We start from the raw sequence: 20487 nt of genomic DNA on the forward strand, positions 1-20487 counted from the left end.
CACGCACGCACGCACGCACGCACGCACGCACGCACGCACGCACGCACGCACGCACGCACGCACGCACGCACGCACGCACGCACACACACACACACACACACACACACACACACACACACACACACACGCACACACACACACACACACACACACACACACGCACACACACACACACACACACACACACACACACGTGTTCATATATAATATAGTATATATATAGATATAATGAGAATGATAATGCTAATGTATATAAAATTGTATATATATATTCTCTGTAAGTTCTTGTATATAAAATGTAAAGAATTGTGTGTACAAATAAATGGAAAAAAAAAAAAAAAAATGGAATGTGACCTTCAGGAATGTCAATAAAGAATTTTAAAAATACCTTTTAAATAACTTTTAACTGTATACCACGTAAATGAGAATGAAAATAATTATAGAATAAAATGTTTATTGCATAAAATACACAATGAAGATACTATTTGTTACAGAAATATTTGAACAGTGTCGTTTAAACAGTGTTGGCTTTCTTTTTTTTTCGTCAATCAATTTCCAATGACCAACAAGAATCTTCTCTAGGCCCTGGCAAAATAAATATTGCAGAGAATCTCAAAAGTTTTGTTTTAAATTCTCTGTGATATGAAAAAATAGTTCTTTTACCATTATCTCCTTTGTGGTAACATTTTCTTTCATCTGGCTCATTTAAAAATTTTTTTTTTTTTTTTTTTTTGCATTTAAAAATTAGAATTTTTAAATGCAAGTCTGCACGTGACTATATCAGCAGGAGACAAACAAGTAACATGTCTGCTTCTGATGGCTGATGAAACACACTGAGGCAGACAGCAGGCAAATGCTTGTTTATTGCCCATCCTACCCGCAGTAAGCTTAGTGTGCAATTCAAATCCTTTTTAATTATGACATTAAAAAAAAATCGCACTAACTGGAAATTTGCATTGTGTAAAGTGAAAAGTGGTATAATTTTTTCAAATAGTGGTAACTGAAAAACGCATTAATCGAACTTTCATTATGTGAGACCTGATTGTATAAGGCAACTGTAAAACTGCAACTAAATAAAGGCATCAAGCTTCTTGAAAGGGTCCAAAGATCTTGGTAAGATCTGCAATCCTTATGAGGAAAGACTTTAATATGTGGGTTAGAGTTCTTGACAATCAAGCACCTTAAATCAGTGCCAAGATTTCTGGGATTTTAGGATTTCTGGTCAATGGAGAAAGGTCATTAATACACAAAAGGAAAATAATGGGGGAAGAACTGAACCTTGTGGGACACCAGCATTAGTGGAGAAGTTAGAAGTCAGAGCTATCTACCATCTGCAGTGAGCAGTCAGAGAGAAAACTAGATTACTGATTACAAAAAACAGTTGGCAAACCATAAATATGCCTCCATAGATGGAGGCTTGTTTAGAAGACATTTATGTCAAACATGATCAAAAGCCTTTGAAATGTTGAGAGCAACTGTTTGAGTTTAACCAAACTTTTCTATTGAATTTGCCCATAGATGGGTAACATAAGGCAATATGTCACTAGGGGACTGACACTGAATCTACTCATATTTTTTTCATCAGCTTACTGCTGCTAATTAAGCTTTAATTTGTACACAGAATTTGTCTTTCCTTGCTAACGATAAATATATTTTAACTACAGTTAGCAGGGAAAGGCTTTTAGTATTTATTTTTATTATATTTTTATTATTTTATTCTTTATTTACCTGCAGAAGAACTAGGAGGAGGTGGGGGAGATGATTGTTCTCTGCTGTCCTGATCTCCTGGACTAGGGCAGGGTCGATCTTGAACTGAGGTAGAGCTTCCATTTCCTGATGGTGGAGGTGGTGGTGGTGGTGAATTTTGGGTAGGAGAACTAGGATTGGAGGTACTTAAATCTGTTAAAAGTACAATATATAAAGATATGTATTTAAGTTTGTGTGTGTGCATTATTACCAATATATACCAATTATCAGGAATTATTACCAATACTTCTGATAATTGGTAAAACACACAAGTCCAAATATAGATAGAAACAAGTAAACTCCATATAATACATATAGTAATATTACTTACTGTATAGTTAAATACAATATTTCTAAGTCGGTATCACAATAATAAAGATTGTGAAATAGTCAATATTGAGAGTTCAAGGTTTAGGATAGTCACTATATAAAGATTGTAGGACAGCTACAGTCAAGAATCACAGTTAAAAATCACACAAAAGAAGCAGGATCCAAGAAAGTTGTGGTTTTAGGTAATTGTTGCATTTTGTGTATATGAAGATAATGATATTATTTTATTATCTGGCTGTTGAAGGTTCATATAAAGTGCATGTATAAAGCACATAAGATGAATATTCTCTGAGGCTGCAAATGCAAAGATCAGTAGGAAAAAAGATTAAATTGATGTGACTTGTCATTCAGAGATCCATGCCCAGTGATTATGTAATTGGTAGAGTCCAAGACTTGTAAAGCCACAAGCAAACAGATTGTACTTGCCGTCTATCCAAAATACAATACAAACAGATTGTATTTTGGATAGACAGCAAGCACCTGAGGTATGAATTTCCGAGTTATTGTGCCCTTCTGAGAGTTTTCTCAGCGTGTTTGCCAGATTTGCTGTAGGTATAAGGTAAGCCTCTTCTGCTCTGCTTTCATGTCATTTCTTGGATCCATTGTAAAACATTGGCAGGTGACAGTTTTGCCCTTGGAAAGGTGGTGGAGGAGACCACAGCAAACTATTTCCAAGTCCAGGGGGGAGGGCACTATGAGAACTTGGAGTGCATGGGTGCTGACTGTATTGCATGCTCTGGAGATGGTGAGCAGAATGTGGTGCTGTATTGTGTCAAGCCTTAGTCTATTAGTTGCAGTGGTTGCTTTGTGGTAGAGGGCGAGGGTTTTCTTTCTTAGGCCCCAGTCTTTGCGAATAACTGTGGCAATAAGGGAGGAGTAAGTTCTGATTTTGTTGCTCAGGTAGCTAATATGAGGAGTGAAGGATAGGTGCCTGTCCAAGATGATGCCAAGGTGTTTCAGCTCAGTAGTTAGATTGTGTGCCCTGGATTTTGATTTGGGGAGGTCTCCTAATGTCTAGGGTCCCTCGAAGTAATATTGAGCAGGTTTTTTTTGATGATATTGATAAGTTATTTTGGTCAGCCCATTCTTGCAGGGTGGCTAGTGCCCAGTTTCTGGTGGTTTCTAGTTGGGCTCTGGAGTCTTCAGTTAGCATCAGAATCAGGTCATCTGCATATGCTTGTGACTTGGCATTTCCAAGGTTTAGATTCAGGAAGCCGTCCAGGACCACATTCCAGAGAAGTGGGCCTAGAACGGAGCCCTGTGGGCATTCTCTGTATACAGGTCTAGTTACGGAGCAGTACGTGGGGCTGTGACTGTGACGGATCTGTTTGTGAGGTAGTTACTGATGCAGTTGTAGAGGTTGGTTGACAGGTTAGCCTCTTGGAGTCTGCTGAGGATGCTTGGCCACCAGAGGGTGTCAAACGCCTCAGCAAAGTTGAATGCAATGATGAGGAAATACTTTTTATTTGTTGCTGTGGCAACTCTAGTAATGTTCTCTAGGGCATCTACAGCTGAGCATTCGCTTCGGAAGCCGAATTGGTTCGAAGATTGTAGTTGTTTATATAGTGTTGCTCGATTCTGTTCGGTAGGAGGTGTTCTAGGAGTTTGCTTAACACTGTTAAGAGTGCTATGGGTCGGTAGGACTCGGGAGATTCTGGGGCTTATTTGGATTTTTTAAGACAAGTCTGAGCTCTGCCACCCTCCAAGTGAGGGGGAAGTATACTTCTTTTAGGCATTTATTGTATAGGCTCAGCAATTGGTCTGGGATGGTTTCTACTGTCTTTTTAATGATTTTGGGGTTTAGGAGGCCCACACCTGGGGATTTTCTGTTCCACAGTCTTGCAGCCACGTTATCCAGTTCATTTCTTGTAAATGGTTCCTCTTCGTGCATTGTAGTGTAGTTACAGTTCTGGTGGCACAGCAGCAGTTGTTCTGGGAAGATGACATCCAAGATAATATTTGTGGATTCTTGCCATGTCTTTGTGTAATCTCTTGCGGTTTTTTGGTTGTAAGGATGGCTTCACCTCTTGGGAATCTGTTCGTGGTTACATGATAAACCACTCCCCAAGGGTCACTGTTTCCCATTGTGGCAACTAGGTGTTCCTACGTGTGCTGTTTTTGCTCGTGGATCTTGGCAGTATATCTGTTTCTGGCTGTGCGATATTGTTCTCACATCTCTTCCACTTCAGCAGCAGGCCAGTTTTATTTTTTATTGTGATGTTCACTTCCTGTCTTAGTTGTTGGAGCTCTGGGGACCACCAAGGGACGGCTCCCGGTGACAGTTTTTTTCCGTTTGATAGCTTTGTTGGCCACTTCGGTGATCAATTTTGTTATTTCCATTTGATGCTGGTCCAAGTTTAATCTTCCTATGTCAAGTGCGAAGGCGGTCATCCGCAGTGTTTCTTGGAAGAGGGCAGTCTGCCATTCCAATAGCATACCTGTTCTGTTTTTGCTTGGGTATTGTTGTTCTGGTTATTGTGTGGTTTAGCTGGAACGTGATAGTTCTATGGTCTGAGGTTGTCCAGTTTTCAGCGACAGTCCAGTTTATAGTATGGTGTGCAATGGATCTGGTGACTAGGCAAATGTCTATTGTGGCCTCCCACTTTGTACTGGAGAAGGTCAGTAGGTTGTTAGGTTGGTTTAGAATTGTATAGCAGCTGTTTGCAAGGAACTCTTCGAGGTGTTGTCCATTGTTTATGCCAAGTCTCCCTGGAGTTTTGCTGAAGCCAAGCTGGTGAACGGCAGTTAACATCTGCACCTATGATTATTCTTGCATTTGGGAGGTTAGTGTGTAGGTTATTGTTGTTGTTTAGGAACATTAGCAACTAAAGCCATATTGCTGCGGGGATATGCGGTGGTCATTCCCTGACCTTTCTGCATCCTCCGTATTTGGGGGTCACTGCTCGAACCCCGGTCTAATCAAGAAGCGTGTGCTATGCACTGCTGCTCCTGTCCACCTGGCTACGAAGGTGCCAGGTAGTTTATGGTTGGTTGGATGTCATCCCTGGTCTGCTGTAGAGTGAGATCGTGTAGAATTCCCCTAGGGCTGTGACTATGGCACATGGCCTAGGCGAGGCAGTGATTTGTCAGCTTGGTTACAGTGTAGTAGAAGGTTTCTGATTAAGATTGCTGCCCAGGGGGTTTCCCCATCTGTTTGAACAACTTTGTAATTCAGTGGGTATCCCATGACCTCCTTACAATGGGTATAGGGCTCCTGTATGAGCAAATATCAAGATTTTCCTCATCAGCTTTCTTTGTAAGCTGTGTGGCAACTGCCTTTGATCTATGGGCATTCAGCTGTGTGAATTGTACCCTATTGTTGTTATATTGTTTATGGCATGTTGCCATAGTCTAGTCTTAGTTGATATATTTTCTTTGCCTTGTAACAGGGCACGTGTTATCCCTAATCGAGTGGTCCGCCTGTAGTTGCTGCGACTTGCAGTTTGCACGTTGGAGGTTCCCCTTTTTTGCAACAGTCCTTGTATTTTTGGCCCTTTTCGGCACAATGGCTACATGTGGGTACGGTTTGGGCACAAGTATGCGTTGTGTGTCTGAATTGGCCACATCTGAAACATTTGAGGATGGTTACGTGCTCATTGTATCAATGACTGCCCCAGTTTACGGATACCCTGTTTTGTTGATTTATGGTTCCCATGCAGCCGGCAAAAGCTCCTCCACCCAGTTTGTGGCGCTGCCAGATCTGGACTTCGTCTGGTATCTTGGTGTTATTAGCATTGCTGGGCATGCTCCAGGATGATCTTATTGTAAGTTTTTTGCATAAAGTTCTTCTCGTAGTATCTCTGGTGTCAGATCTTTATCTGTGCTGTAGATGATTATGCTGGGTTCTCTCTTTATTGGGGGCGCAGCTTCCAGTCCAAGGGTCTGTACCTTAGGGTTCCCGATTATCCTTTGGGCATCTTCTTTGGTTTGGGTTTCTATAATTACGCCCTTGTTCCTTATTTTCCATACGGACTTGATTCTCGTCTTTAAGTTATCTGTGTTTTTCACAGCTTCACTTGTGGCATGTTCTTCCACTGATGTTGGTCGGAGAATGACCAAGTGTGGAGTGTGCAGAAGTGTTTTGCGTTTGGTAATGGTTTGGGTTGGTATTGCTGGTGGTTTCCATGCCTTTGTCCTCAATGGTTCAGAGTATGTCAGGGCGCGCTGTGGCATTTGTCTTGCCCCGCATTGCATGTAGGCATGTAGCTGTGTGACCGCTCTCTCGTTTTCCGCATGTGTACTATGTAGAATTGTCACCATCTTGTGAAAGATGGTGACAATCTGCGATCTCAGGGCAGCGGATATCCTATTGGGATTCTCCTTGAAAATGGTTTCGAGGGCCATTTTCAGAAAGAGGGTTTTCTCATATATGGAGCCCTCAGATATGGTATGGTCCAGGGATCATTCTTGTTGTTTGTCATCATTTGTATCTTCTTGCAATGCAGTGGCTTCTGGCTGTTCCTCTGTTTCAGCCCAAGATCGTGTTTCCCATTCCGAATCGGGAACCACTTGCTTGCTGGTTTTCCACTTGCGTGAGGGGGATCCCAGGTCAGGTATCCTCTATTTCCTCTGGTTGGCCAATAATGACGGGGTCGTCATTTTATGTCCAGTCAGGAGATCTCTATGCTTATCTAATTTCCCCTCCATTTCTGTCGATTCTGGATAACCGGGACTGTTCAGTTAATCAGTTGTTGTTATTTGGTTTTTAGGAGCATTAGCAACTAAGGCCATATTGCTCCGGGGATATGCGGTGGTCATTCACCGACCTTTCCGCATCCTATGTATTTGGTGGTCACGGGCTCGAACTCCAGTCTAATCAAGAAGCACCTGCTACACACTGCTACTCCTGCTCACCTGGCTAAGGAGGCGCCTCGGTTAATCGGGTTCACAAAGTTGGGATCAGATAATTTGCTTAAAATGATGGTGATTGATGCCAGCCACAAGTTTGTGGGTGTCCCCCACTTACAATAAAGGCCTATGCACAAAAGTTCTCCTAGAGAGATGGGATTAAATTCCCCTTTATTTTTCAGAGGTGGTGAAAATGCTGGTAATGTCAAATTTATTGCAAGTACAATAGTTAATGGGGTCAGCCACATCCATGGATTGTCTTTTTTTTTTTTTTTTTTTTTTATGTAAACCCCAAACACGAGAGGTATTAGAACCTATAGTAATTAGTACCATGCTTGGGTTGGAGGTTGAGAAGACGAAAGAAGATATCTGTTGATTGGACTTGAACTTCCATAGACTGTAATTTTCAGGAAATACATATGAAGGAAGGTTGTTCCAGAAAATGGCAGTTGAATGAATAAATGAGGAAGATGAAAAGTTGGTTGTGTGAGTTTGAAGTTGGACAGTAAATGGATGTTGGCTGGTGGCGGCATGTGTTGGGACTGTTTTGAAAGAGGGAGCAGGAATTATAGAAGCCAATTCAGAAGAACAGTGCCCATGGAAATATCTGTAGAAGAGGCATGTAGCAGAAACAGTATGACGTCTATGAGACAGTGAGTGGAGAGACTCTGTTAATGATGAATCATTAATTAACCTAACTGCCCTCTTCTGAACGGAATCAAGAAACCTGAGAGAGGTTTTGGAGGCACCACCCAGATATGGTTCCGTGGTAGGGTGGATTTGTGATTTGTACAGAGTGAACAGCTGTTTGGAAGAAAAGTAACGGCGAGAGCAAAAGAGAAAACCAAGTTTTTTAGATGCAGAGGAAGCAATATTTGTAATGTGCTTGTGCCAAGAGAGATTACAAGTCAGGGTAATCCCCAAAAGAGATATATCATTTTGCCTAGAAATCAGAGTGTCACTAAAGATAAGCATAGGAGCAGAAGAATCCTTTTTGTGAGATATAAGACAAGACAGTTTTAGAAGGATTTAAATAGACTAATTTGTCTTTGCCCCACTGGAGATCGGCATTTAAGGAATTGGTAGCAGATATTCGAGGAGTTGACACTGATTGAGCAGGGCAAGGTTTCTCAAAATGGAAAGTTGAATGCAATGTGCTATCATCGGCAAAACTACGGATAGGATTTCCAGAAGGTTATTAATATACAAGAGGAAAAGAGTGAGCGAAAGAACTGAACCTTGGGGGCCTGGCATTAGTGGAGAAGTTAGAAGACAGAAAGCCATCTACCATCACCTTCGGGGAGCGATCAGAGAAAAAACTGGATAACCAATTAAAAAAACAGTTGGCAAACCATAAGATGGAAGCTTGTTTAGAAGACCTTTATGCCAAACACGATCTAAAGCCTTTGAGATGTCAAGAGCAACTGCTTGTGTTTCACTGAACTTTTCCATTGAATTAGGCCATAAATGGGTAACATAAGCCAGAATATCACCAGTAGATCGATACTGATGGAATCTATACTGGCGATTGTTGATCAGACGGAAGGCTTCTAGGAGCATTAGCAACTAAGGCCACATTGCTCCGGGATAAGCGGTGGTCATTCCCTGACCTTTCCACAAGTACCACCTTTGAGGTGAAAAGAATCATACAGCGAATAATTTGAGCAACTGAGATGAGCAAATTAACAAGTCTCTGACAGGGAATATTGGAACAGACATATGTACAAGTACCACCTTTGAGGCGAAAAGAATCATACGGTGAATAATTTGGGCAACTGAGATGATTGGTTGAATAAACTAATAACTGGGATTCTGTCAGAAAAAGTACATGGGGTTTTGAAGACTCCAAGTGGAAATGGACTTCATTGAGATGAGAATTGCAGGTATATTTGTGAACTGAACTAGGAAGTGTTTGGGAGGTTTAGATCTTTTCGCAGATAAGCTTACTCTATTAGTTTGACAATTTGTGGTGTATTCAATAGTAAGAAAAAGTGGGTGGGACATGCTGTATGAAGTAATGAAATTTTTGGATATGGTGTACACACGGTAAGGATATACCCAGATCCTTGACATAACGTGACCTCGACAATGCTCCCCGCATAGACACTACTCAGACTCCCTCCAGTCATCATCTGGCAGAGTAGAGGTAGCAAGATTATACACTAGCTGATCTGGAAGCCTCCTAGAGAGTTATCAATAGGTTCGGTCCAGTGTACTAACTAGCGGCCAGCCTGCGAACACTGTTTTAGAGCTGTACCCTCAAAATGTAAGGAATATTGGAACTCACCACGATGTTCATCATAACCTCAAAAGTCATCAATCATACTGCATGATGGAAGAGATAGTGAAGGGTTTACTGGAACTTAGCTCTAGAGACTAAACATGGGTTCCATCCCTTCAAGTCTCCAATAAGCAAAATGGTGGTATTGCACCGGTTGATGAGAGTCATCTACCACCTAGTACTGCCTGGTAACACAGAGGGGCAGCATTCCTCCATGCGGTATGGGTGCTACACGCCGACCCCTGCTTACAACAGTTCACACCTGGGTGGTCACCCACCATGTGCTTGTGCATGGAAGTTATATCCAGGATTACTAACAGTCCCACCATTGTGAAGGTGCAAGCAGAGGATCTGGCTGTCACAGACCGTCCGGACTTTGCTGAAATTGGGTCCACTTGACTTGAGTGTCACCCAAATATCAGTTCCATCAGCGTTTTATACTCCCAGGTAGCAAGTACAGCTTGTCTGGCATATCTGCTAGAATGTCTGTGACAACCTCAAGGACCATGGAGGGGGGGAAGAGCACTGAGCACATGGTAATATAGGTTCCGCACTGTTTAGAAATATCACAAAGTGGTGTGGTGGGCACTCTTGAAGCCCAGGGCAGCACTATCGAGGGGATCCTCCTTAGTCAAGAACCAGATTTAAACGTGGCAGCCGCGTTATATCGGAGCACTCTCCATTACCTCGTTGTGAGCAGCATGGTGACCTGTCTCACAACAAAGGAAATAGATAGACAATGTAAAAATCTGGTTAAATATCCCTAGAAAGTTAAAAGGAACTCACCTAATAAATCCACTATAGGTTATTCTTTAAATGGAAACAAAAATTTTTAACTTAAGTAGAGTAGAAACACATTTTATACAGAATTCACAGAGAGATAAACAACACATCAAATAAGGCGCCTCCGTAGTGAGGTGGGAAGGAGCAGCAGTGGGTAGCACGTGCTTCTTGATTAGATGGGGGTTCGAACCAGTCACCACCAAATACGGAGGATGCAGAAAGGTCAGGAAATGACCACCGCATCTCCCGGAGCAATATGGCCTTAGTTGCTAATGCTCCTAAAAACCAAATAACAATAACAACACATCAAAGCAGTAAGGTAGCCATATTGGTGATCATCAGTCATGACCATATTGAGTAGACACATTATCACTGGCGTTGAATAATTAATGCGTTTACACACACACGAATGTACCTATAATATCAAGAAACAAATCTTGTGACGTTGTTCTTTGTCCTTAAGAACCTTGGTATGAAGAAAATCCAAGCTGTAGCACAAGTTAAAATCACTAAGTTATACTGATATTAACGGAGCGTTAATTAGCACGAGCACACGGAACAGCCATACTGGCGATCTTGGTGAGTTATGTAGGTGAGTCTGGTAGAGGATTGAAAGATCGGGTTTCTGAGCATGAGGTGGCTCTGCAAATTTTGAACACTCTGCAGTCGCCGAGTATTATTGGGTTGAGCAGCACAATTTTGACCCCCCCGACGGATATTGATATTGAAATCGTAGCCTCATCATGTGATTACCACAAGCACTCATGCCTTGAAGCACTGCACCTAGCTACCAATAATAGTACAGTCAGTCCTCGTATAACACGTGTTTACACTACACGAATTCGATCATACACGATTTATAAATAGGGGAACGATATCGTATATAACAGAAACCAAATTCGCTTATGCACGAATCGCCTTTGTGTTTACAAGAAATGGCAGTCGAATGCGGAATCACCCCCAACTGAACACAACACGATAGGAATGAAGAGAAGATTCTGAAAATGTATTTATGTTTTTTATATCAGTGAAAAGGAAACACATTTCACCATAATAACGTAAAAACCCACACAATTCCAGCTATCGGTATTATCACAAATGCAATTAGATCGAGTTTACTACCAGTTTATAACAGATTCCACTAGCAGAAACGCAGCTGGAAATTGTTTTTATTGTTTTATGGTAGTAACTCCCAGAAATGTGCTTTAGTAAAATGTGAGCTAGTGAGGTGTTCATAGTGTGTCTCGGCCTTCGGTGTTGTTTATTCAGTTGCTACACACGCACAGCTTTGTTTATGTGTATCAAGTGTATCTCCTCATTTTGTAATTATGCTTTATTTCCTAAAAATGGGTTAAATACTTAAAAGGTGTGAAAAGGAAGCATCCTGGTGAAGACACTACAGATTCAGAGAGAAAAAGAAAAGCAATATCGATAAACAGAGGCAGACTGGGTCAAAAATTCTTACCCGGGAAAATTTGTAGTGGCCTCATACTAGCATTTATGGCCAAAATCACACCGGCCTCCGGCCAGTCCGCCTCTGTCGATTGAGAAAAAATATGAAATTGTGAAACGCTTCGAGCGAAATGAAATGCCATGTGATATTGCATGTGTTACTATAAGCCTAAATGAGGCAATGTTGAGTATTACAAAGAATGCAGAGAAATTAAAAACAACTTTCATAGCAGGAACAACTCAAAGTGTAATTAAAATCCATTAGATTAAGACACAAAGAATTGGAAGAGATGGAACGGCTGTCATCTGTTTGGATATAAAATCAAACAAAAAACAAGTCTGCTTACGATAGAAGCAAAAGCAGTGGCAATATTTTATTACGTAATAGTCGTAATAAAATACCTAAATATTTTATTACGATTATTTATTGTGTTTGGTAATGTTTTCATTACAAATGTGTGTTCAATCTTGGGTGGTCAGCGCATAACCCCATTTTTCCCATAGGGCCTGTTGTTTTACATTGCATGATTTTGCATTGCACGAGGGTTTCTAGGAACACAACTATCGTGCTATACAAGGACTGACTGTACTATGAATCACAAGAGGGGAGTGCACTTGCACCCTATTATAGAATGTACTGTATTGCAGTTCGATGAGCGCTGGCAGTTATCACGTGTACATAATTTTGTTCTACCAACACCAGCGTCATGATACATGATCATGCCCAACTGACTTTTGCTATTGTAACCATCAATATACAGGGTGTCTCAAAAATACACAGCATAACTTCAGGAATGAGTTCCTCATATGTAGACAATAAAAATATTTTATATAAACTTTATATCAATATTCCAGAAATTCTTGGTTTCTGAGTTTTGAAGATCTGTCTATGACACTTAACTGGTCACATCACCTTATAGTAGTTGTCCAAAATGTCCACCTTCTGCCTGAATATAGGCCTCACATCGACGTCTCATGGACTCATGACCGGAGTCGAATACACCAATGACTTTAAATGGTCCCACAAGAAGAAATCTAGTGGGTTTAAATCAGATGAGTTTGGAGGCCAGGCAGTTGGTCCACCCCTCTACTTCAGGAGTCATAGATCTTGGTCACCCTCTGTTGGCAGCATGAAGTGTAAAGGTCCCATGTTCAAAAGCGCCGATGTATACCTTCAAATGTTTTCCTGTCTGGACATCTTCATTCTGGGAATGTTTTGTGGTACAAACGATGAGCCTCCAGAGCATTGCCGTCCGCCAAACCGTACATAAAGTGCATATTCGCTTGCTCCTGATTCGAGTACATGGTCGGAATGGAAAACCACCAGATTCTGTCAGCACCTTGTGATGCTGGTGCATCACAAGGTGCATCGTAAGGTAGGTGTGGGATTTGTGCATTACAGCACACACAGAGAATGGTTGATCCAGGTGTTGGTTAGTCCCTGGTGGCGAAATGGCCTGACATAACCCTGTTTTTTCAGGCCTGTTTTGCAGAGGTTCTGAGCTTTTACAGGAGTAATAGGTGGAGATGGGCTTGTGTCTAGGAGTCACCCTTGATATCAAGACACACACAAGCAAATATACAGAAAGACTACAGCATATATAAGAGTATGTATATAAAATCTGTTATATAAATCTTGTATATAAATTGATTAATATGTATCTTGAGAATGTATATACAGTTGTGTGTTAATAAATAAATAAAAAAAATTTAAAAAAAGCACCTTGTGATGAAGGAAATCACCTGCAGGAGATAAGACATTCTGGTTAATAACTCAGGAACCAAGCATTTCTGGAACTATGTTGATATAAAATATTTTTATTGTCTACATATGAGGAACTCATTCCTGAAGTTATGCTGTGTATTTTTGAGAGATATTGAGCTGATGAAGAGGCACTTCATCTCGAAAGCTTCTATGTATTTTAACACTTTTATTATTATATTTTTTTAAAACTTTTATCTTATTTTATCTCTGTTTTATCTTATGTATATATCATTTATTTATTTTAACCAGTTAGTCGATCGTCACAAGAAACTTGGATGATATGCAACCCAACGCACAAGGCCTTTTTTCTGATAGTAGGAACATATTCTCAGCATATCAGTCAGCACAGATGATGATCAAAACTCAGAACTTTCATAATTCTTCTACTGAGAATCTTTTGATAAAAACTGAGCACCACTGATGCTACCCTAATAGGATGGTAATTTCTAGGATGGATGGAATTACTCTTCTTGGGAATGAGTATTGTATAAGCACTGAAAAGACAATCAAGCAATTGGCTGCAACAGAGAAAGACATGTAGCACATATCAATCAGGACTCTACGCAGGATACTGTACTCCTAAATTGTCTTGGAAGTAACCCATCTAGTCCAGCACTGGCTGAGATGGCAGGAAAAGGGGCCTTTAACTCATCTGCAGCTATAGGATGATAGTAGTGGCATAGCCAGGATTTTCTGTCAGCAGGTATATTCACAAAAAAAGGTGCCAATGCCTAATGCTAAAAATCACCACAATACCAGATTTTAGCATTAGTAGGTACAATGTACCTGCTGATCTTACCCTAGCTACGCCACTGATTGATAGATAACCCAGAGAAGTTTGAGATTCACTGTATAGGATGTGCAGGACTTCGAGAATGAGAGCAGCCCTCAGGACTCTGGAAGTCCAGTACTCCACAAATTCACTAGAATTAATCATATAAGGCTCCACCTCTTCCTCATCTAAAATAACATGAGCACATCTTTTCCAGTTCTTAAAATAGAGAGTCTGGATTCTAGCATAATCCTTTTTCCTCTGAGGCATATGCCTCTGACCATGTGAAATCTTTCTCACAAAGACACCACCTTTCATCTCACAGGGGCTGCTTGATAGTAGCATCAGACCCCACAAGAACTGTTCCGATATATCTGTCAAATTCATCAAATCCATGCCTAGTATTCAAGGCAAAGAATTATTTGCAACTTTTCTTTGCATTCTTAATCAAAAGACTTCTCATGATCTGGTTTGGCTTGCCTAACCTTCTTAGTGACTTACTGCAGACTAGTTTTTACTCACTGCAGGGTTCTGTGACTCCTGATAATTTATAATCATCTCATGCATTTTTTTTTTTAACCTGCCACTAGTCTCATCAGTTCATCTGATATCCTTTTACATCTAAACTATGAACAATACCTAGTATCTCTTAGTTGGTATAAAAAAAAAAAAACTCAGTAGCTTCTACCATCACTTCCCTGAATGTTTACTATTTAGAATATGCAGTTTTTAACATCATCAGTTAGTACTAGGAGTGAATATATGCTGTGGATATGTGCAGCTACTAGCTGTCTAGTTTTCTGAGGTCACCTAGCAAGCTTATGTGCAACACTTCTGCTATATTAAAAAATTTTGACAAATCATTTTAGATGTTCTCTTTTCATTGTCTACAGATCTGATATGCCTAACGACACTGAAGTTTTTTTTTTAAACAAGGCTTTAAAACAACTTTGATGTTACAGATTTTTTTAAAAATAAATGAGTTGTACAATTAGAAAATGGTAACCATGTAGACCTATGCATTTTGGCACTTTTGAAATTTTGTAAATATGAAACTCTTATATAGCAGAAATAAAATAAATACAAAGTCTCCAACTTACAAATGTTTTTCCCAGAAGTTTTTTTAAGATCAGCCATTCAAAACTTTGTTACATTTTGTTTAGAAATAATGCAAATATTATTGTAAAAGAAGTACACGCAAACAAATGTAAACACTGTTATAAAAATTTAATTAATAAAAAATTCTGTAAGTCAGTAATTATTCAAAGAAATCAGTAATCTCCCTTCATTCGTATTTTATCTTCCCATTCAGTTCAGAATGGGATGATAACATATGAATCCAAAACTGTATGGTTTCCTAAGCAAACCAAACAAAATCTACAGTACATTTACCATAGATCCACCTTCTCTTTCTCTTCCTTGTATCACTTCATGTTTTTCTTCCATACTTAAAACTCTGCAGCATACAATGAAAATGTTTACTCATTTCAATTTTTTTTTTTTTTTTTATGAAACCCCAAACACGAGATGTATTAGAACCTATAGTGTTTAGTAACTTGCATGGGTTGGAGGTTGAGAAGACAAAAGAAGATATTTATTGATATTAGACTTAAACTTCTGTAGACTAATTTCCAGGAAATATGTATGAAGGAAGATTGTTCCAGAAAACGGCAGTTGAATGAATAAATGAGGAAGATGAAAAGTTGGTTCTGCGAGTTTGAAGCTGGATAGTAAATGGATGTTGGCCGGTGGTGGCACATGTTTGGACTGTTTTGAAAGAGAGAGCGGGAATTATAGAATTAAATTCAGAAGAACAGCGGCCATGTGAGTATCTGTAGAAAAGGCATGTAGCAGAAACAGAAAGTCTATGAGACAGAGAGTGGAGAGACTCTGTTAGAGATGAGTCATTAATTAACCTAACTGACCTCTTCTGAATGGAATCTAGAAGCCTGAGAAAGGTTATGGGGACACTGCCCCAGATGTAGGAACATTTCATGGTAGGGTGGATTTGTGATTTGTTCAGAGTGAACAGCTGTTTGGAAGAAAAGTAAGACAGAGAGCAAAAGAAAAAACCCAGCTTTTTAGATGCAGAGGAAGCAATATTTGTAATGTGCTTATTCCAAGAGAGATTAGAAGTCAGGGTAACCCCCAATAGAGATATATGGCCTTGCATAGAAATTGATGTCATCAAAAATAAGCATAGGAGCAGAAGAATCCTTTTTGTGAGATATAAGACAAGACTGAGTTTTTTAAGGATTGAAATTAACTAATTTATTTTTGGCCCGCTGGAGAATTACCTGGTGATCAGCATTGACGGAAGTTGTAGTGGATATTCAAGAAGTTAAAGCTGTTTGAGCAGGGCAAGGTATCTCAAACTGGAAGGTAGAATGTAATGTACTAGCAGCAAAACTATGGATAGGATTTCCAGTCAATGGAAGGAGGTCATTAATATACAAGAGGAAAAGAGTGGGGGAAAGAACTCAACCTTGGGGGACACCAGCATTAGTGGAGAAGTTAGAAGACAGAGAGCTATCTACCATCACCCTCAGTGAGCGGTCAGAGAGAAAATTGGATAACCAATTACAAAAAACAGTTGGCAAACCATAAGATGGAAGCTTGTTTAGAAGACCTTTATGCCAAACACGATCGAAAGCCTTTGAGATGTCAAGAGCAACTGCTTGTGTTTCACCAAACGTTTCCATTGAATCTGTCTACGAGTAAACATTCAGCATAATACAGTTGTTTTACAACATAAAAATCTATTTTGGTAGCTACAATTGAATTATGAAGAAGGAGAGTTTCCTGATGAGCAAAATGGCTGTCCGTTGCTGTTTGCCAGTCAACAATCTTTGCGAGTCATTGTTAATTAGGGATGAAAAGTTTCTCAGCCTAGCAGTTCTTATAGGAAGCATAACCTGGCTCAATGCTGTAATAATATTGTAAACAATATCAATACAAGTTTCATCCAATTGTATTTGATTAGGGGAAAAAAAAAAAAATCAAATGCTGTACTGTAATAAATTAAGCCCAGTGTGGCTTAATTTATTACAGTACTACCTGTTGAATGTTTCTAATGTCAACTTTGGGCGCAGGGTCAGTCGGCCATAGATTCTCATTTTCCATTTGGGCCTCGCACACTGGTATGTTTTACATAGTGGAGAACAATCTTAAATATTCTTGACTACAGAACAATCTTAATTACCTCTGCACAATATAAGCACAGGTACGTTAAGTCTATATCATGCAATGTAGATTAACATACACTGCATGATGTAACGTACTAACATCAGACGAGTATATCTGATGTGAAATTGGAATACAAACCTGACAACCAATTTTTTACTGCAAAGAAATTTGTAGAATATTTAAAGAATCCAAATTTAATAGATTTACTATTTTTTTATGAAAAAGATCGACAAAACTGTTACTAAGGTGAGATGGAGAAGGGTTCAAAAAGATGTGGATTCTCTATTTTAAATCCTGAGAGTTGACAGCTAGGCTACTGATTGCCTAAGGTGCATTTTGGTTTATTGTGGTTAGAAGTTAATCAGCCATGTTATTGGTGATCAAAAATCATGGGGAGGGGGGCTGCAAGACAGGGAAATATGCATAAAAATGATATTATTCAACATTGTATTTGAATTCCACAATTGATACAAAAAAGAAGATAATGGAAAGTTTATGAATTGACTGAGCAACATTATCACTGATATTTATTTATTAAAAAAATAAAATAAATAAAAAATAGAAACCACTGTTGTACAAATAAATAACACCTACTGAACAGTTTACCTGTTGCCCTTATAATTGCCACAGGCCTTGCTACTGGAGCTGGAGGAGGAGGAGGAAGCATGGAACTGGGATAAAAATGAGGTAATTTTGTGGGACTTCTTACTTCAGAATCCCTGCTAGACTGAAAGGAGTTAATTTTTTTTTAAAATTATATTTATTATAGATAATAAAAAATTCATCTGATTTGAAATAAATTAACTTGTTAATTACTCATAAGAAGAAAAGTTGTTGAGAGAGAGAGAGAGAGAGAGAGAGAGAGAGAGAGAGAGAGATGATAAAGCTATCTATTTTCATACACCATCTTTGAGAAGGTGTTACCTCACTTTCTTGCCCTAAACTATATGCCCTAATAGCTTAAGCCCTATATTCCACTTGCCCTAAAATGATATGCTGTAAGTCCCACTTTCCCTAATAGCACGGACTTTAAATGGACTTGAAAAACATGATGAAAAAAAAAAAATAATAACAAAAATAACAACAAAATAAATATACAGTAATAAAAAAATTATTGGTTTGTTAATAAACAATTTATTTTTCTTTATGCATAAAAGTTTTGATATCAAATAAAGAAATAAACACAAATTTAAAATACAAATACAAATGATTAAAGTTTAAATTATACTAATCATTTAGTGGAAGAAAGTAACCAACTGCTTGCACAAGTGTGTAAACCAATGTCCCCGTTTTGTCTATCTGCTGTTCATTTCATTAATTTCTTATTAATGCCCTTGTATTTATGGTTTTTACGCGGTGGAAGATTTCAAACATTTACTAATTCTAGTATACTCTTAAAGTCAGCTTGTTTTTTTAAATGGGTAATCATCTTCCACATATTAACATAAAGGTGCCCCACAGATTTATTTATGGCATAGTGCCATTCTTCCACATGATTTCTATCTGAGAACCAAAATGAGCATGATGATTCCACAATTATGGCAGAAAGCAAGCAGTGGGTCCAGCCAATACGTTTTGAAGTATTTTATAAGTTCTTCACACCTTTCATACAAAGGATGTTCTCGAATGATTCTTTGCCAAGCTTTCTGTAGTTCATCTAAAGAAACAAATGCCAATACCACCACTGACTTCAACTTTCTGACAATTTGTTCCTCGATGTATGCCAATTGTAATCCTAAATGTTGTACTTTCCGCCAAATTGCTTGACTGAAATGAAATAAACAGCCCTTGATATCAGCATCAGAAAATGTTCCTTCTATGGATCTGATGACAGCACTTTTGTAATCAACTTGGAATTTTCTTAGTTGAAATATTGTCCCGATTTGCACTGTTTTCTGCTTAATCAATCAGAACATGTGATTGTAAGTTGATTTTGACTTATCTGGAAGAAGAATTAGATAGTGTGAATCAGAGCTGTAATACTCAAATTGGTTTTTAATTATTTATTTTTTACTCTAATGTAACTTTTCGATTTTTTCGTTTTAATTTCTGGAGAGCATCATACGGAAGTGTTCTACGTACTATATTGAGGTAAACTCCTCTTATTATTTTACAAATCTGGAAGAAGAATATAAAGAAATGGAAATATTTGGCCTCTATGCATAGCATGAAGAGTATATAGTTGGCAAAATAATTAAGGAATAACTTTAAATGTTCCATCCACGTAAATAGTATTTCCTGGATTTCTGCAGAGAATCTGAAGGAACTGCGCAATTCCGAAACCAATTATCTTTTCTTCCTCACCATCTTCAAATAGAAAAATTCTTCATCTACCAACTTCATATATTCATCCATCGGGAAGCGATTAGGGCATATGTAATTATGGCAAGTCACCATTAGGGCAAATGATCATTAGTGCTTCTGAGATTAGGGCATATGAATTAGGGTAAGTGAGGCTAAGCCCTTTGAGAGCACACAAAAAGAAAAATAAAAAAAAAAATGTACTTCTTTTGTTTTTTATTATAAAAAGTTGCTAGATCCAATCAAAATTTTTTGAAAAACTCTTCTATTTCATTGAATAGCATGACTATTATATCTCTGAGAAAAAGTACTATATAGGTAAATTTTAGCAAAATTTACACTTTCATAGCTGTGCAAAATTGAAATAATTTATCGGGGAAAGAATAAATATGTTTAACTTCTGAGTAAATAAATTGTATAATAAAGTCAAAAACCTCTTTTGTTGAAACTTTATATTATATTAGAGAATAAAAATGCAATATAACATAAATATGTATTTTTCTCAGTTTAATATAAATACAGTTGAACTTATAACAAGCATCAAGGGATCGACAAAATTTCCTCATTATAAGCATTACTTGCTATATCCATGATAGTGAAGATGGGGAAACCCCTGGGGATGTTAACCAATGAACACTTTATATCAGTGATGAGTTAAATCTACCTCCTATTTTTTAAAATTCTCCATAACTTGATAAAATGATAGATTTAAAAAACAAAAGAAATATTAGAGAGATGTTTGTTTGTTTTGTTGTTTATTGGCGCATTGACTATGGAGATCATAGTGCGCCAGTTCATTTGTTATATTATGTCTTTGTATGGATATTCATTCTCTATATCTTGGTCGAAAGCACGGGAGTAAATATTTTCTGTGATTATATACCCTGTCATTATTTACAGTAGATGGTAGACGTTGATTATCTGCATGAATCTGAAAATATCTGATACCCGTTCCTTGTCACCTAGGATATCTCTGAGAGTGATGTCTTGATTTCCTTTATATAATGATGAGAAAATCTTTCG

At 38.6% G+C, this 20487-nt stretch overlaps 1 protein-coding gene across 3 annotated transcripts in view; it reads right to left on the minus strand.

Moving 5' to 3' along the window:
• Positions 1-20487, minus strand: part of LOC150087090 (nuclear factor 1 A-type-like) — a 384875-nt gene that overhangs the window by 64834 nt on the left and 299554 nt on the right. For 2 of the 3 annotated variants that reach the window (XM_090371808.1, XM_090371809.1), the window contains 2 exons: positions 17758-17890; positions 1729-1899 (listed from right to left, as the gene is read on the minus strand). In XM_090371808.1, coding sequence (XP_090227934.1) covers positions 1729-1899; positions 17758-17890 — 304 coding nt within the window. The remainder of the gene's footprint in view (positions 1-1728; positions 1900-17757; positions 17891-20487) is intronic. The other variant, XM_090371811.1, reaches the window with a different exon arrangement.

This window comes from Mastigoproctus giganteus, chromosome 4 (assembly GCF_048544385.1).
Source record: "Mastigoproctus giganteus isolate SK-2022 chromosome 4, ASM4854438v1, whole genome shotgun sequence".
NCBI lineage: Eukaryota > Metazoa > Arthropoda > Arachnida > Uropygi > Thelyphonidae > Mastigoproctus > Mastigoproctus giganteus.